General features: G+C 35.4%; 1 protein-coding gene across 8 annotated transcripts in view; it reads left to right on the top strand.

Annotated features, from left to right (window-relative positions):
- VPS13B (vacuolar protein sorting 13 homolog B) overlaps positions 1 to 24,611 on the top strand; it is a 437,850-nt gene that overhangs the window by 206,347 nt on the left and 206,892 nt on the right. For 6 of the 8 annotated variants that reach the window (XM_017730356.1, XM_017730353.1, XM_017730352.1 and 3 more), the window contains 3 exons: positions 247 to 394; positions 12,788 to 12,915; positions 21,346 to 21,580. In XM_017730356.1, coding sequence (XP_017585845.1) covers positions 247 to 394; positions 12,788 to 12,915; positions 21,346 to 21,580 — 511 coding nt within the window. The remainder of the gene's footprint in view (positions 1 to 246; positions 395 to 12,787; positions 12,916 to 21,345; positions 21,581 to 24,611) is intronic. The other 2 variants (XM_017730363.1, XM_017730354.1) reach the window with 1 other exon arrangement.

Raw genomic sequence — 24,611 nt, 5'->3', positions numbered from 1 at the left:
CTTTTTTGTTTTCATAGAGCTTTTCCTCAGACTAACAGGACTGAAATAAAGAACTACAAGTGCAAGTCTGAATGTAGCATTTCATTTCAATTTGTTTTCAAAATATTTGTGCTCCAATCAGTGTTTCAAGTTGTCTTCTATACATTTCAAAATACGTAGTTTAGAACAGGTTTCTCCTGACAGTGCCATAATTCAATATTAATGTGTTTTGGTTTTTAGTGGTTCATGAGGTGCTTCTTTTTCTAGCAGTCTGTAGGAGCTGTTCCGCTTGGTGCGTCGATAACTCGAAAGAAAGAGGATGAAGCATCAGTTGGAAGTGCACCTTTGGCAAGGCAGCAGTCAAATCAAGCCTCTGAGTATGCCAGCAGTCCTGTCAAAACAAAAACAGTAACAGGTATATCACTTAATTGAAACTATCCATTGTGCATCTGCAACCTTCCTCACTTACATGCCTCCACAACTGAACAGCGTCAGCTGTGCAAGTACTGTGGAAAAACTTCCGGCTTTAGAGAAATTAAAACCTTTAACATTAAAACTAATCAAATGTATAATTTTCAAATACATGTATATTCTCATTTTTGTTTCGGGCTCTCTTTGGGGCCCTTATAGTCTCACATAACACATTCTGTAAAATGAGATAATGGAGATCTGCTTTCAATAGAATATCTGCTATTCGCATTGATATTTAGTCCATAATTTTGTCAGACTTCACACTGTGATTAATCTCTAATTTCAGTCAGTCTGTTTACATTGCTTAAAGTCTGGCATCTGTGGAAGTCAAGACTTGTGCATAAACAGTTAAAGTTCACTGTTTTCAAAATCAGTCACCCATAGAAAGTGCATTTGTTGGCACTTCTGCTTATGGAGTTCAAGAAATTATTTATTTTAGGAGTATTTTCTGGCCACTTAAGAATCTAAAGTGAAACTTCATTATCACTAATCAAGATGATTTTTTTTTTTTAATTTCTAGTGTGTTTATTCATATGGTACTGTCGGCAAGTAGTAAAGTAGGTGATCATCCAAAAAAAATTACTATCCAGCTGAGACTTTTAGTGATCCTTCTGAAGTACACTGAACAAATTCTCTTTTCCTTTGCATTGATGTTTATTTTCAGATTATCATGAAGCACTTCAAGATGTTGTCTGCTGAAACTAAGATCGCAGTCTTGTTCAATAATTGTCGAGTTAAATGTTATTTTGTGATTAAAAGGGGCTAACTCAGAAAATCTATTTGCTGAATATTAGTGGGTTGTCATGTTGTCACTGGTAGTAAGACAGCAGATTAATGTCGACGACTTCCATTTCATTCATGAATATCCTTCATTTTTACCATTTATCCATTTATTTTTACAATTCATCTATGCATTTACTTTATTCTTGCCTGTGATGAAATGACTGTACCAGGCATATTCTTCTTTTAACAGTATTTGTCATCTGTTCTGCTTTATCAACATCATAAATTATATGATTTGCTTCTTCTTGATGTTAATTCTACTTGTGCCTGCAAAGCACAAAGGTGTAATTCACTAGAAAAACTTCCGTTATTTTGAACATTTGACATTCAAACCCAGCTATTTGCATGAATAGATTCTAGATTTATTTTTTCTTCATTTATTTAACCAGTTTATAAAAAGCAGGCATGTAGTTTGCAGAAATAGCTTTGTACTTGGATTTTGAAAATTAGTGTCCCAGTCTGGTACCTGCTCAGCACAGTAGCCATTTTAGTTCTTTAGTGTTTGTTATTCCTCACTTTGAGTATTATCTTCTCTGATCACACCAGAATATAAAAGAAAATATTATTGTTCAAAATCTAGAAATGCCATGGATGCCAGTTTTTCTTTTTGGGGGCAGGGTTGTGTGTATGAGAAATAATAAAATGAAATTATAAATTTTAAAAAATGTCATAAAAGCAAAAGAGGGGTTTCTGTGCATCTTAACTTCTTTCACCTTTTTAGTTTGAAGTCAATATCAAGATCTGTTTTCAGTTACTGACAACACACATTGCTGCAAAAATGAAAAGTTCATTTGTAGATTTCATTTGTTATCTGCCACTTGCTTTACTCATTCAATTTATCCAATAAGTTTAGCCTAGATGCTGACGATTTTTTGAAATTAAGTAGATATTTGGCTTCCCTATTAATAATTTTGCAGCATAGAGTTTGATACTATAGAAATGAGAGGTGATGATACTAATTCTCTCAAGAGAGAACATTGACTAAGCATTTTCTTTTTTTGGAATTAGAAGCGGTCTTCTAAAGAAGAGATTATTGAATTTGGTTTCATTAATTTTCAACTTAAAATTGTTGAAAAAATGCACTGTTTTTTCAAGTGAATCTATATATACATATCAGAGGGTCTACTGGGTTTATTTTTAAGAGGCAGTGTGCCTGACACTACTGTGTTGAAGGTCAGCCTGTTGTCATGGTTTAACCCCAGCCAGCAAAGCACCCGCTCGCTCATTCCCGCAGCAATAGGATTGTGGAGAGACTTGGAAGGGTAAAAGCTGGAAAACTCGTGGGTTGAGATAAAGACAGTTTAATCCAGAAAGCAAAAGTCACACACACAAGCAAAGCAAAACAAGGAATTAATTCACTGCTTCCCATGGGCAGGGAGGTTTTCAGGCATCTCCAGGAGGGCAGGGCCCCATCAAGGTGCAGTGGTGACTTGGGAAGACAAACTCCATCACTCCCCTTCCACCTTCTCACAGCTTTACTGAGCATGATGTCGTATGGACTGGAACATCCCTTTGGTCAGTTTGGCTCACTTGTCCTGGCTGTGTCTCCTCCCAACCTCCCATAAAAGCCCAGTCCCCTGCCATTGTGTCAGTACAAAAAGCAGAAAAGGCCTTGGCTCTGTGTAAGCCCTGCTCAGCAATAGCAAAAACATCACTATATTGTCAACCTATGTTCAGCACAAATTCAAAACACAGCCCTGTACTAGCCACCGTGAAGAAAATTAACTCTACCCCAGCCTAAACCCAGCACACCTGTGTTTTAAAATGTTTATGTATTTGTTATACTCTGGAGATAAAATGGCAGGTACAATATAGCAGAAATATTTGATATTTATGTGCAAAAATTATGACTAAAAATACAAAATTAATGTCAAAGAGGAAACGCCTTGTATAGTAATTAAATTAATTGAAGAGATGCTGTCTGCTTCAGTAGACCACACAGATTTCCCTTAATTAAAAAGAGTCATGTAATGCTGCAGGGCCATGCAGGCTTGTTCTGTGTATAGTCCCCTGAAACTTCATGTGATGTTGGAATCTTTTCCTGTAGAGTTTCCTTGTGCCAGGTTTGTAAAAACTGGCTTTGTAGTGGAAGATTCAGGGGACAGTAGAAGCTAACACATATTTTGTGTCTCTGAAATAAAAGATCTCTGATTACAAAGCTACCAGTTACAGAGGTTAGAAAAGGTTGGATGCAAATGTGAAAGGTGAGATCCCGTTCTCAGAGAAGTTTCAGTGGATTCTTTCTTTCAAAATTTGTTTCTTTACAGCTGTATAATGTGTTAGAACATGATGAATGAGTGACCATAGTTTATTAAACTAAAAATAGAGTGCCTGTGATTCTTCTTCTTCTTTCTAATTTTTCTGGCTCACTCTCTCCCACCATCTTTCAATTTATTTCCTCTCTGTTAATTTCACCTACTTTCTGTCTGAGTTTTCTTTCATTATTTGTGTCACCTTTTTATAACAGGAATACCACACTGATTATACATCTAGGATGTCTAATGTTACCAACTCTACAAAAGCATTCTAGATAAAGAGGCAGTGATCCTTGTACAACTCGTCTTTATTAATCATCAGGGCTTTAGCTACACATGTTCTAAGTTGTCAGAAAACTGAGATCCTACATTGATAATGTGTACATATGCGTGATCTTTGCAGATTGATTTATCTGAAAATCATGCTATTCAGGTTGTGATTTTGAATTAATTCTTTTCAGGTCTAGCATGATCTCAGCAGTCACTCCCTTGAGAACTGCTGGAAACCAACCCTATGTACTAAATTAATGCAGTTTGTAATCACAGCTGTAAAATTATTTAAAATGTTGATCTTGAGTTCAGTTTATTGGTTAATGGCTGCTGACACCTTGCCAAAAATGTAGCATGGGAAAAGAGCAAAACTACTATCTATATGGCATCTGTGAAAATCCAGGGTTACTGTTCTTAAGTCTCGAACTGTGGTTATTTATAAATCTCCTTAACCACAGTGGCTTCACAACCAGAGTAAGATAATGGAATATATTGTTTAAATCTGGTATGATGTGGCTGTGAACAAGTAAGGCGATAAAGAATATTGAAAAAAAAGGTTACTTCTGTTTGTCTGTCCACCCACTTTTCCTCCCATTCTCAGCAATTCAGCAGTTCCATGTTCAATGATTAGTGATCCAGAGACCTACAGCTGTGTATAGAGGTAGAGCTCTCATGTCTCGATAGAGGAAAAATGATTGCTATGTAAGTGTGTAATTGTGTAATATATGTAACATACTTATGCAGGAAGATAGTATGGGCTGCAGTAGATGAATAGGTCAATCCTTGAAAGCTGTCTTGGGCACACTACTGAATAGTGATTTAAGCCCAAGTGTCTGTTTTCACACATTCAGGATGTGTGCTTGTTCATTACTAAAATAATCTGTAATTTTCATTCATATTTATAAATTTTTTATAATTATTTTCACATTTTGTTTGAAAAATACAGCATTTTTCATGATCAAAGATGGAATTGAATATGGGGGTTTTGTAGTTTGGATTTTTTACTGCCTCCTGGTGAGGTCTTTTTTTAGCCATGACACTGAAATTTAATTTCACTAACATCTACCATGACATCCAACATTTGTCAGTGTGGAAGTAACCATGATATCGCAGATACAAATTTAACATTACCTTATGAGGTATAATCCAGTGACTATGGCATCTAATTTTTCAGTAACAGTGGGAAAGTAGCCTCACACATGCTCTTAGTATGAAGAATGCCTTTGATGAAGGAGGCTACTTTAGAGAGGTTGAAAAGGTCACTCAGAATCTTGAAAGCTGGCTTTTCTTACAGCCAGAGAACAGGTAGGTAAATGGAATTTAATATATCTTCTAAGAAGTCGCGAACTTTCTGGTTGGAGTAAGCTCCATAACCTGTTATGAAAGCATCTGAAAACTGACTGCTTTGTCCCATGACTGAACATACACTTGTCAAACAAAATTTTGCTGATCCCTGTTATGCAATAGTGAGATGTTTGTTCATGGTACAGGTGGTGACTGCGTTTCAGCCCTGTCATGAGTGTACTTTAGGCCTGCAAAAGGAAGCAGATGTTTTTCATTGCTATGTCTAGCACCTGACTGCTCCATTTTATTGTCTGGTGGACAGATTGGAAGGGCATTTGCAAAAGAGAATGAAACAGTGGTGGGTTTGGGGCAACATTTTTCATAGACCAGGTCTGCACTTCACACACAGCAAACTGGTCTTTTAATTCCACTACAAATTCAGTATTAGTTCCAAGTTCAAAGCTGAGAAGAGAATCCAGCCTTGTTTCCTTCTGCAGGAAGTGTAGATGTTTTGCATAAGAGTATGTGCATATGGAGAGAAATAAAGGATATAAAAGCATTGCATTTTGGAAAAATCTCTTGTTGTCTGCAACACTGATATTTTGTTCTTTGGAATTATGTTCTTACAGAGAAATAATTAAAGAGTTTGAAATATTTAAAAATGCTGTTACACCTAGTCCACTATTTGTATTTCAAGTAGATGGAGGATGGTGTAATAGCAAGAAAATTGAGACCTCTTGTCTTAGATAGCCTTTATGTTTTCTGTTCTGTAAAAATCACCTGAATTCTAATAAGGGCAGCACTCCTTTTGGCAATTTCTTGCTGGTTTACCCCTCTTACTTATTTTCCTAGAACTTGTAGAAACAGTATCTTTAAAATACTATGCTTTTGAATTTGACCAGCAAATACCTAAGGAGTTACAGGTCAACTAAATGAATTGCATGCATTCACAGAGAATATAGGATTGCATAAGCCTTCTTTCCATAAGAAACCAGGCAAAGAAAGATCCCCATCCTTCCTTTTAATCACTTCTTAACATTTGGTAGTGTAGATATAATAAAACTTAAGTTGCTTAAGTTAGATACTTACTATAACTGGAATTTCTTGGGGTTTATGGGAAGTGCTAGTAATTCGATTTTGAAAGCTTTACTGAATTCTTAAAATTTCTTCAAAGTATACATGGGATATTTCTGAACCACTATTAAATACTTCTACATAAAACTGAAGAAGGGACAAGGCTTTAAATTTAGACATGTCTCTATTTTATTTAGAACAGCTGATTCCAGACAAATTGATGTTTTTATTTGAAGTTTTGTCTTAAGTTAATAAAGTTTCTACTGAAAAGTTTCAGTGTAGCAGAATAGGACCTGTACATAGCAAAACTGGATGCAGTTACTGATTTTGTTTTTCTTAAAGTACAACTAGAATGTAGTTAGATTCCTGCTAAAATGAGCTGTTGGAATGCAAAAAAACTGGCAAATGTGAGAGAAATCTGGCTGGTAAGAAATCAATGGATTATCTGAAGTATTTGAATTAGTAGGTCACTATTTCTGCTCAATGAACTGAATGATTATCGTTTATTCATGCCTACTATGAAATGTATGACTGATGATTAATTTGGGAAGATGAATGAAATTAAATAGATGCTAAACAGGTTAAGTAAAATACTTGAAGGAATAAGTAAAATCAGGAATTTAAATCTGATGCACATTTACCTAGGGTGCCTGAAAATACTAGGATTTTTATAAATGGGCTTCAGTTCTTGGATTATTTAAAAGGAAGGTGTCCAGGCACAGGTGATTTATGGAAAGTTTTAAATGGCTGGACAGTCACATATCTATATCGAAAATGAATTGTTCTGAGTTTTGTCAGCTAGTAAAACATTTAACATTTTTGTTATGGTGGCATGATTTCTTCAGTTCACTGTGTGGATTTCAGAAACGTTAGTAACTCAAAGCCAATGTCATATATCAAACATTCTTTCTGTATGAAGAAATTCAGTGTTGAGAGAGAGCAAATGGTTGTTTATTTTTAAATTATATTTATAATTCTAAGGAACTTTGTGTATTTCTAAAAAGGCAGAGTACTAGGCAGAATTCCACATTTATCAGAACTTACTGCAGATCCAAAAGCTGAAATTCTTACTTCATGGTATAAATTGTATTTGGAATGGTAACTGATATTAAGATAAATTCAGATGCGGACTTTAGATATGAACACACAAATATCACATTTTTGTAATTACTAATATGGTAGCTCAATTTGGCCTCTGAATGGCTGGTTTTGATTTGTACAAAAGTGTCAGTCCTCTTTTATTTTTGTTCCCAGAACCGAATAGGTATTTTTTGCCAGAAACAGTGCAGCAATCATTAAAAATTTGGTGGGAGAAAATGCTGACCATAGGCATTCCCTAGCCAACATACACTTTCACACAGAAAGATCCTTTCTTGTTGCACAACATTAATATCACATTTGTCTTTGTTTATTGACACATGTTAAAAGCCTCTGTGTTTTAACACTTACTCTGCTGTTAACTCATTGGGTGACCACACAAATTCAGTCATTATACCTCTCTGCTGCCATTGTCCTGCATGTAAGGGACTCACTCTCATGCTTTGCCAGGGACTGTGTGGCTCAGTTATTATCTTGATAAAAAGTAATGTGTTATCTGCAGTGTTAGTAAAGTAGAATTCAAGAATGCTCAAAGGCCAGTAAAGAAATTATTTATGCAAAGACTACTCAGTATGCTGGCAAATATATTGCATATTTTTATAAGCTTAAAAGGACTTCCTGCTGTCATTTAAGTACTGCTTTTATTCTCAAGCATTCTGATGGAGAGTGCAAACTTCAAAAAGTAATTACCATAGTCGATTCTTAGGAAAAAAATATCAGTTATATGAATAATTCAAGTATCATTCATCCAGGAATGGAAGTGTGGGGAATAACTTGTCTTAAGACACCTCAAAATAAAATGTGAATATTTGCGAAAGACTTCTGAAGGGTACTGATGGTTCAGAAAATATTGGTAAATGCAGGTTTGAGCTTCTCAGCATGGTTTCAGTGAGCTGCTGCTTTGAAATTGAATGGTGGGAAAAATAGTGCATTAAGATAGGAAGTATTTTAACAAGATATTCCTCTGTGCTTTTGCAATTCCTTGTATATGTAAAATTTTTTAATATTAAATCACAGAATAAAATTATTTAATGGAAGTGTATTATATTTGGAACAGAATTTCTTTGGCTGTCATATATACTTACACAAAAGTGTGGATGATTTGTAATGCCTTCAAATATCTTTATAAACACATATGTTTAGTTCTATTGTGTTGCAAGTATAAAAATATAGAGACTTGTGAGGAAAATTGGAAGGCAAATGTATGGACAAACAAGCTTTTATGTAACAAGTTTCACTGAATTTTTACTTTTATTTAATATTATACACAAAACCAAAAACCTGCTGATTTACAAAAAGTTGCAGGTCTTTAGAAGGTGGTGGCTGTTTGGGGATTAATTAGGGGAGTAATTTTGGTGGTTTTTTACATATGAGGAAAACAATTCATCATCTGTAAAAAAAAATATATATATATGTATGTATGTATCTGTAGGCCATTTTGATTTTTGGGGGGTTTTTTAAAGTTTGAATTTTCTCCTCCACTGTATTTTGATCTCATTTCTAGTCCTTTAGACCCCTTGATCAGTTCCTTAGGGTGTTGCATTTGTTGCAAACACTTTAGTATTTTTTATTTTGTTTTTTTATGGAAAGACGTATCTAATGCATGAAACTGAGTACCTGCTAAAGAAATCCCAATGAGTACTTTGACTCTCTGCAGACTGCTTCCAATTTTAGTAGAAGAAAAATCTTTCTAGAAAAAGAGCCATGTAGTAAGAGTGCACTTTCCTTGGATTGCTTTTTTCCTTTAATGTGTTTTGCTGTCATGGCCTCTCGGTAACTGTGGTCAGATTGCACCAGCATTTTCCTCAGCTTAGCTCCCTTCTGGTGTGTGAAAAGCTGTATGATAGATGATGTGATGTTGGAAGGAAAGCTTGCCCAGCTTGCTGAGGTCATGGGACAGACACATTTTGGGTACAGTCATGAAATCTGATGGAGGAGAGAGTCTTGCTGCCTGGGTGTCTGTCTGTGACCTGTCCTGAAGTAGGAGTGCTCTGAGCTTTTGAGCATCAGTGAAAGTGTGGGTTTGCCTGCAGCAGGATAACCTTTTCCACCCAGAAAGAAGCTTCTGCCTTCTTAATGCGTGAGGTATCTGAGGCACACAGTGGGACTGGAGAAATGAGTCCATCTTGTGCCAGAGGGATTGAGACCTGATAGGCCTGTACCACATAGAAATCAGGAATAAGGCACCCCCCTTTAGTTTAATTGCTAGCTGTAAGGAGAAGAAAGCATGAGACCATCACTGACTACAGATTATCAGGAGTCCTCAACCCAGTAATGGAAGTCTCTGATGTGTGGTTTTTTCTGCATTGAATTATTTGAGGAAATGTCCATTTGTCCCATATCGCACATCAGAAGTTTTCTTTTCCCTTTTCTATTGCTTAAGTCACTGAATATTAATGGCACAGAGTAGTGTCATTTTCACAAAAGTTATTTTTATTTTCAAAACTTACGTATTTTCTGGATCAGACTTCTAAAAGAACTCATTCCCAGTAGGCTAAAAAAACACAAAGAAGGAGACATGTCTGTATAAGAAAGACACCTTTAACTAGAATTTATACCTCTAAGTCTTGCTTGGTGGAATCTCCTACAAAGTGACTACTTTAATAAGTAATTTTGCAGGATTACCCCTTGGAACTCCCTTTGTACTTTAACCAGAAATTGTGAAATGAGTTATGAAAACTGCTCCTTCGATCAGTACTATTTTTTGAAAAAGTCTGTTCATTATCAATGTGTTCTGAAATTGGTAAGCGTGGAAGCTTCTGTGTGATTGAGGTGGTGTATATGTTTGCAAAAATATGAATTAAATAATAAAGGACTAAAATGTTCCTGTACACTGGTTTTCTTAAAAATTCAACTGGTGTAACCTGAAGCAGTCCCTGCTCTGGTGGTTTTTTTCCCCTCATCAATTTGGAAGTGTTTCATACAAATCATATGTTTTATCTAGCTGTTGCTGACTGGCACCTGGGTTCAACACAAGACTGATTACATTGCCAGGAAATGTTTTGAGGTTTTCAGTTCAGTAGTAGCTAAGTAGCATAATTATTTTAGGAAAATACCTTCATACTGAGACAGATGAGGCTGATCCAGTCTACATGTCTACTGTAGAGGACTAGCCAAACACTCATGGTAGTCACACCTGACAGTGTCTTAGCAAGTGTCATTTCCTGATGTCCTTGCCTGACAGGGAATTAAGACACTTCTTTCCCAGCATCCCTTCAGGCAAAACTCTGGGATTTACAGTACAGGAAAAAAAAATGTACTACTTTCTTTTTTTCTCTTCAGGAGTTACTTGGTTGCTTGTTTCTTCCTTCCACTCTGATATACTTTTTATTCCTTTTCTATTTTCTATGATTTATGGTTGAATGATTCCTTATCTGTCTCTTCGATTTTGAGACTTTCTTTTTTTTTGATCTCTTGGTTGAGCATGAGGGGTCATAGTGAAGCTGGTTTTTATCATGGATATTTCTGGAATTTTGCAAGTTTGAATTACATGTTTATGAAGAAAAACAGGAGGTACTTCAGTGAGCTAGTTTTATTTTTAATTCACAGATTATTGTTTCTGGCTATTCCACTAACTGAGAGAGAATTAGCATTGTTTGTTTTCCTGCAAATAAAATATGGGAGATTGGAACAAAACCTAGCTTTAAATCCCACTCATGAGGGATGCGCTTGTTAAGCGATGTAGGATGTTGAGAATCCCTGCTGAATGGATTGGAGAATATGTAGGTTTACATTGTGTTTATCTACTCATCCTGAACTGAAGTATCCTACCTGTGAAATTCCCAGAGTCTCAGAGTGACTTCGTATGCCATTCTCACCCTTACCCGCCCTTGTGTTGTAGAGTTCTGTGCTTCAATGACTCTTATTTTAATATTTCTTGGTGCTCAAGCTGTTCCTAATTTTTACCTTGTAGTGTATGTATAGTGTAGGGCCTGACTACACAGAATATGGTGTGAATTGAGGTGGGGTAATAAGTTAAAGGAGAGCAGCTATTCCTTGATTAATCTCTTTGTTTTAACTTAATCCATTCATAATGTGGATGGAAGACATACTGCATGGCATAAAACTGTCTGTGTGAGATGTTACAAAACAGCTATTGCACGCTGCTTCTCCAGATGGACAATTTACATGTTTGTCTCTCCAGAACAGCTGACAACAAACAGTCCTGAAATGTCATGCTTTTTACACTCTCACGATCCAGTTTTCATTCCTTATCCTTCTAACATATCCATAATTGGAGCCAGGAATCTCTGAGAGAAATAATTATACTGCAGCCGTAAAAATCCTCTTTCACTCTCTTGACCGCCTCTCTTTCTGAGTCTTTGGATTCTGCATCAGTTTAATAAAGTGACCATTTCTCTTTAAGATGATTAAAAATACTATTTTTTGAGGCATTTTTTTCTGATAATGTTACTGAATTCTAGCCTTGAGGGGGGAAATGGCACAAATTAATTCTTCCAGTGACATTAACATTGCATACTCTTGGCAGAAATTCACTTCTTAGATGTTTCAGTTTTAAATCTTCGCATGTTCCATTGCCTTACTGAAGAACCGGTGATGCATATCAAGGAGCATACATTTTTGCTTACCTTAGTTCAATTGATAGCCTAATTTTGTCTTAAGAATTTTTCTGTAATTTTCACGCCACAGATTTCTCCTAGCTGTCAAATTGGTAGACATAAATTGTCACACACTGATTTCAATTTAGTTTAAATTTAAGTCATGAAGTCTTCATCATTTATTCCTGCAGTTTTGTCAGCTCGACAACATGTAGGCCAAAACTAGAAATGTTAAATAAGCTGACAATAATTCGGTGGGTATCCCAAAACACAAGGAGAAGGATATTCTGTAAAACATGTCAGAAGGAACTATACACCACTCACAGTCCTCTTTTGAAGTTCTAGTGTGCTTATATTTAATTTAATGTTTGTGTTATCTAAAATCTTTTCAAGTTCATGTTATTAAATAACTAACGATTTAAGGAAATGTCTCTTTTTATTAGAAAACATTGAATTTTGGTGAAATATTTCATACTTTATTACCTTAAAATTTGACAAAGTAAGAAAATAGTTTAATTTTTATGCCTTTTTTTGGAAGCATGCTCAAGTTTTTTAAGGGAATTTTTCAAAGAAAACAAATTAAAGGCTGTTATTTAATGTGGTCTGTAATTTCTTACAATTTTAGAAAGGTGAAACCTTTAGATGGCACTGGCAGCAATGTATGTGAAAACCCCTTGGATTTCGATTGCATCATCAAATAGGTTATCACACTTTGAAAACTGTCTTAATTTGTTTAAATAAAACATTCTTCTTATTATTTTCTTAGCAGTTCATGTTTAAAAAGTTGGAGCATTTAATTTTATTGCTTTGTATTTCTCACAAGGTTTAACTGGTACAGTTGTAGTGACAAGTTTAAAACTAATACAGACACATTATTATTATGTGCATAGTGAGATATACACAGTGAGAGAAAGACTCTTTTAGAATGTAAAGTAACTGTTTTTCTTTGCTATCAGTAAGTATATTATTTACTTAGATGTTCTTTTTGTAACTGAGTTTTTTTGTTTGCATTAGAATCTCGTCCTTTGTCACTCCCTATGAAAACCATGCTGAACTCATCTGAAAGCTGCAGAAGTCCTGAGGAAAGAATGAAGGAATTTATTGGAATAGTGTGGAATGCAGTTAAGTGCCTTACACTTCAGGTAAGATGAAAAGGAAGTGAAAAAACCCCTATGTGTTTCCAAACTTTATGATACTTTTAATGCATCCTAGTGCTTTTTATTAGAGGGATTTTAAAGGAGCTCCTAAGTTTTATTGTCTTATTTCAGTAGCTTCAAAGTCTGAGAGAATGAAAAATAAAGTAAGATTTTGGGTAAATTAAGCAAAGAATACTTTGGTTTTAAATATTAGGTTTTGAAATACTGTTTTGTACTTAAAGGGAAAGATCCTTCAAAAATTATATGAATAAAAATTGCTTGTCACACTTTTCTGTATTTAAAAACCAGCAGTCAGTTTTGCAGAATGCTTTCTTTTCTAAAACCATCTGAGGAAAGTGCATATGATAAATACTTTCCTGAGGTGTGTGATACAATTACTGTTGTTACACTGTGAAGGCTCAGCGGTTTACTTGCCTACTTTTTCATGAAGGACAAGTAGATGGCTGCTCGGATGAAAGCATTTTGGTTTATACTGCTCTAGATTGTAGCTGCTGATTAGTGAAAGCAGAGTTTTTGTGCATCAGTATAGATGCCACGTTACGAGTCCAATGTTAAAATTGCAAGAACAAATATTAGATGGCTTAGAAGTGCTAAAATCAGGACTGTGTTGTTCCCAGTACTTACCAAGTGCTTATTGAAAAATTATGCTAATTTAGAATTATTATAACCTGTGCCTCTTGAACCATACATTCTATGAGATCAGTATTTTATGGTACACCAGGATATAGTAGCATTTTCTTTTTTTTTTTTTAATTAAATCACAAAATGCCAAAAAATTGTCTTTATTTCAACTTTTGGCAAGTTTTTTGTCTTTATTACAGAAAGTAATTGTTAAATGCCTGTTCCTTCTTGCTATCAAGAAATACATTTAATAATATACAGGCTTATCCCAGAATATGTCTGTCACCCCTCTTTTATGTAGAAAGTACTTAAAATTCACAGTTTTAGAAAGTTTGAAAGTTTTGCCTGAGCAAGAACTTTAGACTTGTCACCTGATTGCAGAACACAGTGAAGTTGAGGAGATGCTTTCCATTAAATCTATTTAGTTTTCAGCCTTCTCTTTCATCATTGTTTCATGAGTATTTTGCTTGTTTTCCTTTCTTTCTTAATATTCTCACCACTGTAGATTAAAATGTGTAGATAAGAGAGAGAATTTGTAATCTATTTGAAGGAAGCAGTGTATTTTTGTTATGTGTCTGGGTGGCACTTAGCACAGTGAGACTCCCTATATAAATGAGGCTTACAGTTTGAGTCATAATAAAAATATTAATATAACAAAGGGGGAAAACTGAATCAGGACTATGATACTTGGCTCATATGTTTTTCATGATACTCTTTTTTGTGAGCAACAAATGTTTTGACGAATGGTTAAAATGCCAACCATGAAGTTTATGTGTTACTAGATAGGAAAAAAAGGTAGTGTTTCTTTCTGTGGAGATGAAGACTGGTGGCAGTGATAGGCAAGGGTTTTCTCAAAGAGTAATTTGTAAATATATTGCTTCTCTGACCTAACATACAGAATAGAGCTCACACTGGCAGAGGTATGGGTACTTTTTCTGGTGCTCGAAGTTCTAGATTTATTTACTTTTTACAGGTTTTTTTTGGTGGAGTACTCATGGTTTCTATTTTCATGATTATGACCATGAAATGATAATTCTAGGTTTTTTCTGTGTTGAAATTAAACACCCCTATGAATTCATACAATAGCTTACACACTTTGTTTCATCCTTATGCTTTAATTGTACTTTGTAAAGTGTTTGCCGGTATCTTCCCAGAAGTCTATTACATGTTATCAGCAAAACATTTCAAGACTCCAAGGAAGCACTACAGGAAAGTTCAAGTATGTTCTTCCACATAAATGTGCAATAGTCCTTCCTTGTGAAATATGAAGGATTTATAGATATGTTTCCTGTTCTTTTTATTATTACTAGTAGTCCCTATGTCTAATTTATTTAAATATGTTTTTCAAGACACAAATGCCATATATATATATCTTGTTTCTTTCAATACCATCCAAAATGGGAAATCTGTGCAAAGCAATGTATAGAGGGTAAGAAAATGAGTATCATGACTCTGTTTTGAAATTCAAGTGTGTTATATTTATTTTATTATACATAATGTGCATTTTATTACAATTATATAACTATATTTGAATGTTAAATTCATACAGATTTTCTGTATTATTATTTGGCATGAAAAAGGGAAATTTCTAGAATAATTTGTCTGGTTAAATGCTGGAGCACTTAGATTCTGTGGCTTTTTTTCTAAAGCTAATTTTCATATTCCTGGATCTTTTAGTAACATGATTGTAGGACAGAAAAGTCTGTAGTTGTCGTCAGATAAAACTGAACTTCATAACTTAAAATCATCAACGGATTATTCTTTTAGTGGAAGTTAGAGAAAGTAAATGTGTTTGGAACCAAAGTAACTGGAAAGTTTATTTTGGATCCAAAGTTGGTACTTGCTTAGGCCTAGCCCTGGCTTGCTTCTGATAGAATATTGCATGAAGATTTTTTGCACTGGAGTTGTGGTAACCTATTAGTATTTAAGGGAAAAGACTTTCATATTTAATTATAAAATGTTGGTTTATTATTTAGTTGTTGTAGGATTTTATATGCAGCCTTGAAGTCTTTTTGGCAGTTACACTGTGTAGGAGGGTAATACTCATTTTTCACATGTTCTTCATACTAATAGTTGCTAAAGTTGTGAAGCAGTATAAACACAATTCTTTTTAATTGGCTGTTAATGCTGAATTCCATTGAGAACAATGAAGGATCTGTATTAAAAGTAAATTAATTAATGAGTAATGTTGCAACGAGTGCCAACCACATAAGAATGTAATTGTTACATATAAAACTTAGGTATGTCACATGCCTTTAAATATCCCTGAATTTATTTGAAAAAAAATAAATCCTTTACCTGAAACTATTGAAAATTTTATTTTCTGTAACACATATAACTTGTAAAAATTTCTGACGAAGTGAAACACTGAAAGGTGAGAAAGGGAAGGACAGAATTGATAAGACTTCTGTTCTTTGAACGATGTTGTTATCCAGGGGTCAGGAAGAGATTCTGTGACTTGTAATTTAGCAGTTTCAGCTCTCAGCAGTTATTTGTCAATTATGACATAGGATTATTTCTTAAGTTGGTTACTTACCACAAACCAGCAATAATTTGAGTTTTCTGTAACTAAATAAAACCTTTTTAAAATGTTTAAAAGCTTTCTTAGAAAAGAACAGGAATACTATGAAGCACAATGACACTGTGTTTTAAGTGGTCAAAGAAAATGTATCTGATCCTTATTATGGTCATTTTTATGTACAGGTAGCCTGCTCTCTTAGTTCTTTTGTGTTCTGCTTTCCATTTATAACGTTTTTACTTTGTCTACCTTCAAGACATGTATTTCTGTTCTCCCTTTAAAATTGTAAAAAACACTGCATGTCTGCCTCAACTGCAGATGGTCTAAGTGCAGAACGAATTTGGATGTTGGCGGCTGAGCTATGGTCTTATAATACTGGGTGCACCAGAACCTGCACATGAGATGTGTAAGCAGTGGTTCTTTGCAGTTTGGGGAGTCAGTGCAAGATGATACTCTGTACCCAGAAAAACATGTTACCTTTCTGCTGAGAGCTATGAGGGTTGCTGACTAATGCAGAGAGAGGCAACTTCCCTGGAGAGATACCCATATGCAAGTGTCACCTTGTGGCAAATCTTCAGTGCCTCTAATTGACATATGTAGCCTTAAAATGTGGGTTATGAAAGGGAATGTCCTTATGGTATCACTATCATGAAAGGCTGTAAAGACTTGAACAACCTGTCCCTCTTCATTGCACTTGTGGGGAGTCACTTGTTTTGTTTTCTTCCCTCCAACCTACCCTCCTCAGTTAGGAAGACTTAATTTTTCAGCAGTATTTATTTAACTCTCCTCTCTAATGAACAACATTCCTTTTCATAAAATAAGAATTAAAAATACTCCAGTAACTTAATCTTTTCCTTTTTATACAAGAGTCATTGGACATTTTTAGGCTTATATGTTTGTAAAAGTGTAGAGTGTAGAGTTATACTTTACATAATGTTTTACAAGTAGAAGGGAAAATAGTGCTTGCTTCATTGGTTTATCATTAGTGTACATTATTTAGCATGTATAGGCTTGACATAATAGAAATGAAAATAGGGGGTGATCCTGTTTCAAGAATGTAATAATTCGTTCTCTTTAACACATGAATGTGTTCAGTATTGGCAAACGAACATGTTGCTACCAAAACTGAAATCAGATCCTTGAAACAGAAAGGATGTTGCCATGGAAAAATGAAGTAACACTCAGTGCAGCTGCGAAGCATTAATGAATAGGATATTTTTTTAAAAGATCATTTGTGTTTGGTGTGGCTTGGAGGGTCCCAACCAGATGGTTTCCATGAACAGGATCTGACCCTCAGCTTGAGGACTTCTTACTGGCAGATTACTTCATTTTCTTTCCCTTGGATTGTCAGATCCTTACATTAATGCAGGATTTACTGCTGCAGATTTATATTCAGTTACATAAATCAGTCACATCTTACATTAAATTCACAATTTTAGGCACACAGTTTAACGGTTATTTAAAAAGTGTAAGAAGATTTATATGATAGCTTTAATATATACTATTGATGTAGTTTAATTTTAAGAATTTGGATTACACATATTTTGAAACACTTTCCGATTGGTGAAGCAATCTGTAGTGCACATTCTCACTTTTGTCCAGCATATAATTCCATCATTTTAGGTGCACTCTTCCATTCCTTCACTGGAACTTGTGAACAGGCAAAGTTCCGGATTCTGTGAATTAAATGTACATAAATTCTATTGAAGTTGGTAGTTGTGAAGCTACCTCTGAGAAGTTCAACAGGTGCAACTCAGTTTTGCACTTATTGGGCCCTTGTGCATTCGACTTGGTAATTTCTTGTGTGATTATAATAATTGCAAAATTTGCTCTAAAATGGGGACTTTTGCCATATATTCATTGTGTTGGGCTTTGAAATCCTGCAGTAATGTTTTGCAAAATTTGTTATTCATATAAAACTTTAAATGAAACACAGATAAGCAAACCATATCTGTAAGCAACTCTGTAATATTACATATCATCAATTCTTAACGAATCCGGATTTAGGATCCTGCTGACTGCACCAATTTGTCATGAATGAGTGATTTAGAACTTAAAGAATCATCATCAAAGGCATTAGCAAAGGTGATTTTAACATAAAGTCATAAAGGTGTAACTTGGTAAAGTTCAATAGCAAGGTTTGCTCTATCATTTACTACATGGTTGAAACATACAAGGGAAAATGGAATTAGAATAAATTTGGCATTATTTACATGGAGGCCGAAGATGGAAAAGGATAAGGTAACCCAAACATTGAGTCATGAAATTCAGACCGGATTTCCTTGCTTGCCACACCCCTGATGCTTAGGTGCAGCTGGATCTGATCTGGACAACAGTTTATATCTAACAGAAGAAATACAGAGAGTAAGGAAGTCCTTCCATTGAGTCATGAGGTTCAGAGTAGACCCTCTTGCTTTCTAAACTGCTGATGGAGCTTAGGTCCAATCTTAGTCTCAACTTTGACAACAGTCTATCTAAAGGAATTACCTAACATGGATTTCATTCGTTTTATTTTAGCATGCTATCAGCAGCTTTCTGATGTTCTACTGCAAATAAGGGATCTCTCTGCCTTGGGTTACGGAAGGAACACTCAGTCTCAGATAAGGAATCCCAAACACTGGAAGGCATCCCAGCTCAAGGGGAGAGTCACTGGTGTGCAGTCTAGTTGCAATTTAGAGAAAGCTTGAATTGAACTCACCCAGAGATCTGTTGCTAGTAGAAAGGCCTCTCTGCCACTTGGAACAACCTTGAAAGGTGTCTCCCTGCAGCCATCCTGCCTGGCAGGTAGAACTCAAAGGCAGATCACTTAGGCTGTCATTGGCTTGTAGTCAAATTGCATGCAGTGGGAAGGGTGTGCAAGAGACTCCTTGTACCCACAGCTTTCTTTGTTCCTTGATAACTGAGTCTTGGAAAAAACACATTCAGGTGTTAAAACACATGATCAGGTGTGATGCTTGTTGGGTGACTCTGCTCTTTGAGGGTTTCCTGGAGGAGTTCTTGACCTGGCTACAGCTCAGGCCTTTACCTCATTTGGAGCTTGTACAGAGCTACTGCTGGTCCGGTTAAGGAGGCCAAGTGTATCCATCACACATATGGAGGCCTGATGCTATCATTTAAAGCCCACCAAAATTCATGATCCAAGTCCCATTCAGTTGCTTTAAAATGAATAACAAAGAGTTCCTTGTGTAAAAAAAGAATTTCCATCAGGAATTTAAAGGGGTGAAACTGTTGTGATTCTACTTCAGTATTCTTGATACAGTAAAGTAAAATAAACCAAATGGGATCCAAAGAACTTTTCTTTAGTACAAAGCTGTAGTGAACTGTAAACAAAGTGCAAAAACTCCACTGAGTATTGAGATCTCTTCTTGAGAGTGCTTTGTAAAACATGTCCTCTAGACCCTGCTGCTGGTAATGCGAAGTATAGTATCTCTTTAAGTTGGTGGAATTTTTGGATTATTATTACCACATGGTTCGTATATCCAGGCAGCATTTGATGTTAATCATCATAGATATGTATATATATATGTGTGTGTGTGTATGAAGAATGGGTGATTTTTTATAAACTGTTTACTCAGCAAATGCAGGGATAAAACAATAGTTATACTGATCATAAGTTCTTTTGTCATCTATTTATCATTATTTCACGATGGCTTGACCTGCAACCTATTACTAATAGACCAGAAAACGATCTAATGTGACACTGTAAAAATCTTTGCAAATTGACACAAAGACTAATTTTCCATTAAAAAAAAATCCAAATCTATTACATCTGTAACAATACACCCTAGCTTTTCATCCAGTATAAATAAAGTACACTCTGCAACCTTGGATCAATAAACTACTTATCAAAGATGTAATTAACTTCATTTTACAACTCAAACAGTTCTAAATCCAGAAACAAACACAGACTTCGTGAACCAATGTATTTATTTTTGCAAAATTCTACTTATATTTTTCTGTAGTGAATTCTTGTCAGTTTGTCTAAGCAAAAGGGCACAAAAATGCTGAAAGAAAGATGAATATCTGTGTACTCACTAGGCTGGCAAAGTACTTACAGTGCCATGGAATTCTAGCTCTATTACAAATCACTACTGTGGTCTTGAAGGCCTAATAGCCTTCAGGGAAGAGTATGAAGTACAAATCTTGGTTATTGCTTTTAAGCTGTCTTAAACGATGTCACATCGAAAGAGAGTTATGTAAGTTTGCAGCAAACCAATGTTTTTATCACAGCTACAAATAATATCTTGTCCAACAATTTGTATGCTAGGCTTTTCCAAGCAATGTGAAGAAATGAACTGAATCACAGCTTGTATTTGCTTAACAAAGCATTCAAGTGTGCAGGCTGTTGGAGCCTTTCGATATCCAGGTGCCAGAATGGTACATGTAAGAGCCAAGGAAGACTAACAGTCCGTAGCTTACATCACCTCTGAGTTAACAAGATGTGATGAGTTCTTGGTTTGGACTTGCTCAGCCTCTCTAGAAGCCCCTAAGAAAATGTCAAAATGGTCAGACATGTTTCAGGGTAACAACATTGAAAATAAAGAAAAAAAAATATTTTGTATGAAACCATTCAGGGTAACAACATTGAAAATAAAGAAAAAAAAAAATTATTTTGTATGAAACCATATGTGCTGCTTCTTATTTGCATTGAAAAGTGGATAAAAGCTGTATAAACTTTGTCAACTTTATTACTATCTCTTTGTTTATGTGTACACCTCTCTGTTTAAAACTCAGTCACTTTTTCTCTCATTTGTGTTTTTCCTATTTTTTCTAATGATTAACTTTTTTGTACTTGCTCAATACTGTTGACTAGTAAGTAAAGGCAGAATTTTCCCTGAAACAGTTCTTTATAGAAAGTAACAGCATATAAAATTTTGACTAGTTCTAGAGACTTAGCTGTTGCTAACAAAAGCTAATGAACAGCAAAAAGTGGAGGGCTTTCTCATTCAGAACATTTTCTGACTCAATTGCACTTTGTAAAAATCTGTTGAAATGTAGATATATGTGTGTTCACTTTACATGGCAACACCTTTCTGATGAATTTACACAGCAAAAACATCCTTCTTCTTTCTCCCCTCCTATAATCATAATTTAAGAGAAAATATTATTTTCCAGCATTTTGCTTCATCTTTTCTCTTAATTCAACTAAAAGTTTAGACTATTTTCAGTCAACTGTTATGCATTAATAACTTCAGATTTTGTACCAAGGTGAATACTCCACAGTGAGGGGGAAAATAATCTATTTCTGAGAATCTTTCTTGGCTTTGTCTTTTCAGCTTGAAGTGCAGTCTTGTTGTGTATTCCTTCCAAATGACAGCCTGCCTTCTCCAAGTACTATTGTGTCAGGTGACATTCCTGGCACTGTGCGAAACTGGTACCATGGGCAGGCCAGTATGCCTGGCACACTTGTCATCTGCTTGCCCCAGATAAAGATTATGAGTGCTGGACACAAACACATGGAACCATTGCAAGAAATCCCATTTGTTGTGCTGAGACCCATCCTGGAAGAAGGTAACGTGATAAGCTCAAAAAACCTTACTCTTTCATTTCCATTTCTAAATGTTATAAAAATTATCTTCATTTTATTTTGAAAATGTCTGATTTTGTACTGCTTTTTTAGCAGAATGTTGTTATGTATTATTGATGTCTAGCGATCTTACTTACAAGGTCAGATCCATGGAAATCAACATGGAACTCATCATCAAAGAGCTACTTCTGTGATATGTTTTGTATATTTGAAACTAAAATAATTCAAAAGTTCAATTTTTACCTTCAGTGGTTTTGTTATTCAAGTTGTGGTGTATATGATGATGAGGATTTTGACACAACAGGAAGTGACAGTAAATCATGAATTCCAAGACCAAATGGAGACAGGTTAGGAAAAACTGCTCATCCCACCAAGGTCTTGCGTGTAACATTCAGACTGGACATTAGTTAAACATTCTTCACTGAGAGGGTGGTTGGTCACTGGAAGAAGCTTCACAGGAAAGTAATCATGGCACTAAGCCTGTCAGAGTTCTGGATGCATCCATACAATGCTTTTAGTCATATGATTTAATCTTAGGCAGTCCAGCAAGGAGCAGGGAGTTGCACTCAGTGATCCTTATGGGTCCCTCCCAACTTGAGATATTCTATGATTCAATATAAAATGAGAAAAGAAATTCGTAAGTATAGCAAACTGTCAAAAGAAAAGAATGAGACTTTAATGGTCATCCTGATAGGCAACAGTTGTGTTCTGTGTTGTGACTTAGGAATTGTAGCAAGGATTTTGTAGAGATTTGAAGAAAAAAATTGTAAAGGTTGAGGAAAAGTACAGTAGTTCTTATTTGAAAAGCTAATATTTGATAGGGGTTTGAGTTGTAGACCAGCTTGAGGGAAGATTCAGCTTTTAACATTCTGCAACTGATTGAGAAATGAAAGGAGGAGATAAGCTGATAAGGACCTAGCAAGTGAAAACAAGTTGCTTATGTTCAATATTTTTTACTGTGTTTTGTTTTTTTAATGGAGCCCTTAGAAATGATCAGAATAAATGGTAAATGGACTTGCAGCAGTGTTCTGAAGAAATACTGATGTAAAAATCTTGTTCTATATATATTTATATGAAAACTTGTGTACTGGAAATAGGTGAGGGAAATATTCTGAACCATCTTGAGCATTGGGTTCCAGATTTGTTTTAAGGACTTTGATGAGACCTAGGCTCACAACCCAAGTTATAGATTTCATGGAAATGCCAGTATTTGTGGTATACCTCCAGCCAGCAGCTCTGGCTGCACACAGCCCCTCACTCCTCCTCTCTGGTGGCCTGGAGGAGAGAATCAGGTCAAAAGTGAGAATGCTTAGGGTTTGAGATAAAGACAGCTTAATAGGTAAAGTAAAAGCTGCAGGTGCAAGCAAAAGCAAAACAACAAATTAATTTGCTACTTCCCGTCAGTAGGCAGGTGTTCCAGCCTTTCTGTTTGGTTGGTTTCTTTGGTTATTTGGGGTCAGCTGTCCAGGCTGCGTCCCTTCCCAACTCCTCATGCACCCTCACTTTCCTTGCTGGTGGAGCAGTGTGAGAAGCCGGAAACACCTTAAGCACTGTCCAGCAGTAACTAGAACATACCCATACTATCCACAGTTTTCAGCACAAATCCAGAACAGTACCATACCAACTACTATAAAGAAAGTTAGGTCTATCCCAGACAAAACCAGGGCATTGGTGTACAGTTAGTTACCAATGTTAGTTCATTGTTCTATTCTCAAAATGTATTCTTTAGAAAGAGTTCTTGCTGTTTCGTGTATTCATTCTAAGATGAAGAGAGGGAGATGCAGCAATTGTTCCATTGCTTTTGTGACAGCATTTTCTGAGAAAATTACTCTGTTTTCTGTGTACTTACTGCTGAAATATAAACAATTTAAAGGGCATGAAAAATTGAGTCAAAATCACATTCAAGAGCTAGTCCTGCTACTGCATCTGAAATTTGTTTGGATTTATAACATTGTGTTTCTTCTCCCTTTGGTCTGCCACTTACATTGGATTCTTCTTCTTTCTGTATTTTACCTTAAGTCATGGCAACGGAGATAAAACTGTAGTTTTTAGTATTGAAAGTCATATTAGAGGTGCTGCCAAATGAAAAGAAAAAAAGTTTAAAAGAAAGAGAGAAAGGTATATGTGTTTTTCCTAATAACTTTCAGTAGGAATGATCTAATTTGCTAAGCACAGTGACAGAGAGAAGATAAATTTAACCAAAGTCTTTTGTTTGTTTTAAACTGATGATGTAATTTAAACCATTTAAGAAAGTAAAAAGTCATTTGAATTTTGTCAGACCCAGATTTGAGGGAAAGATCCTAGTGAGAGAAAAGAATCCCCCTGGTTGGGATAAAGCCTATGGTAAGGAATTTATTTGTGTGTGGCTTTCTGCTCTGGGAGTAATGCCAAACAGAAGTTCTCACAATCTTGATATTTTTGATTCTCTAAAGGAGCCATTGCCTTCTCCCATGCCAAGACTCTCTCTTAAAGAGATTATTTCAAAGTTTTTTCAAAGCTTTAAAGTCACCTTCTTTGTTTCTTCCCCTGTAGAGGTAAATAATTTTTATGGACTTGTATTGTGAAAGTCTCTTAATTTGCCTTCTGTCTTTGAACAAGACTTCAGGGACACTGTTATTCTTCAGACATGCTACCATCTCTCAGAAATTATATTTAGTCAACATTGCTTTTCCATTGTTTGGATCATTCCTTCTTTATAAAGAGGCTATAAGTAAAAGGCTTTTTCATAAGGGTGTGTTGTTACTTTTAAGGAAGCTGTGTGCTCACTGATGTATTTTTCTTATTACATGAAAGACTAAAAGCGGAGAAAAAGGGACCATATTCCTACTGTCATTTGGGAATATTTCATCCTACTCAGATACTTACTGACCTCAAGATGTCAACATAATGTAAAAATAGCTTATACACTATCCCACAATCCCATTTTTCCATTTGTTTTCAGTGTTTTGCTGCATCTCTGAGGTAATTTTAGTTTGTAGGAATACTTTAAAGAACATTTAAAGTACTTTTACAGTA

This window comes from Corvus brachyrhynchos, unplaced genomic scaffold (genome assembly GCF_000691975.1).
Source record: "Corvus brachyrhynchos isolate BGI_N302 unplaced genomic scaffold, ASM69197v1 scaffold302, whole genome shotgun sequence".
In the NCBI taxonomy this organism is placed as follows: Eukaryota; Metazoa; Chordata; class Aves; order Passeriformes; family Corvidae; genus Corvus; species Corvus brachyrhynchos.
The sequence above is the reverse complement of the archived record's forward strand: the minus strand, read 5'-3'. Positions and strand labels throughout refer to the sequence as shown.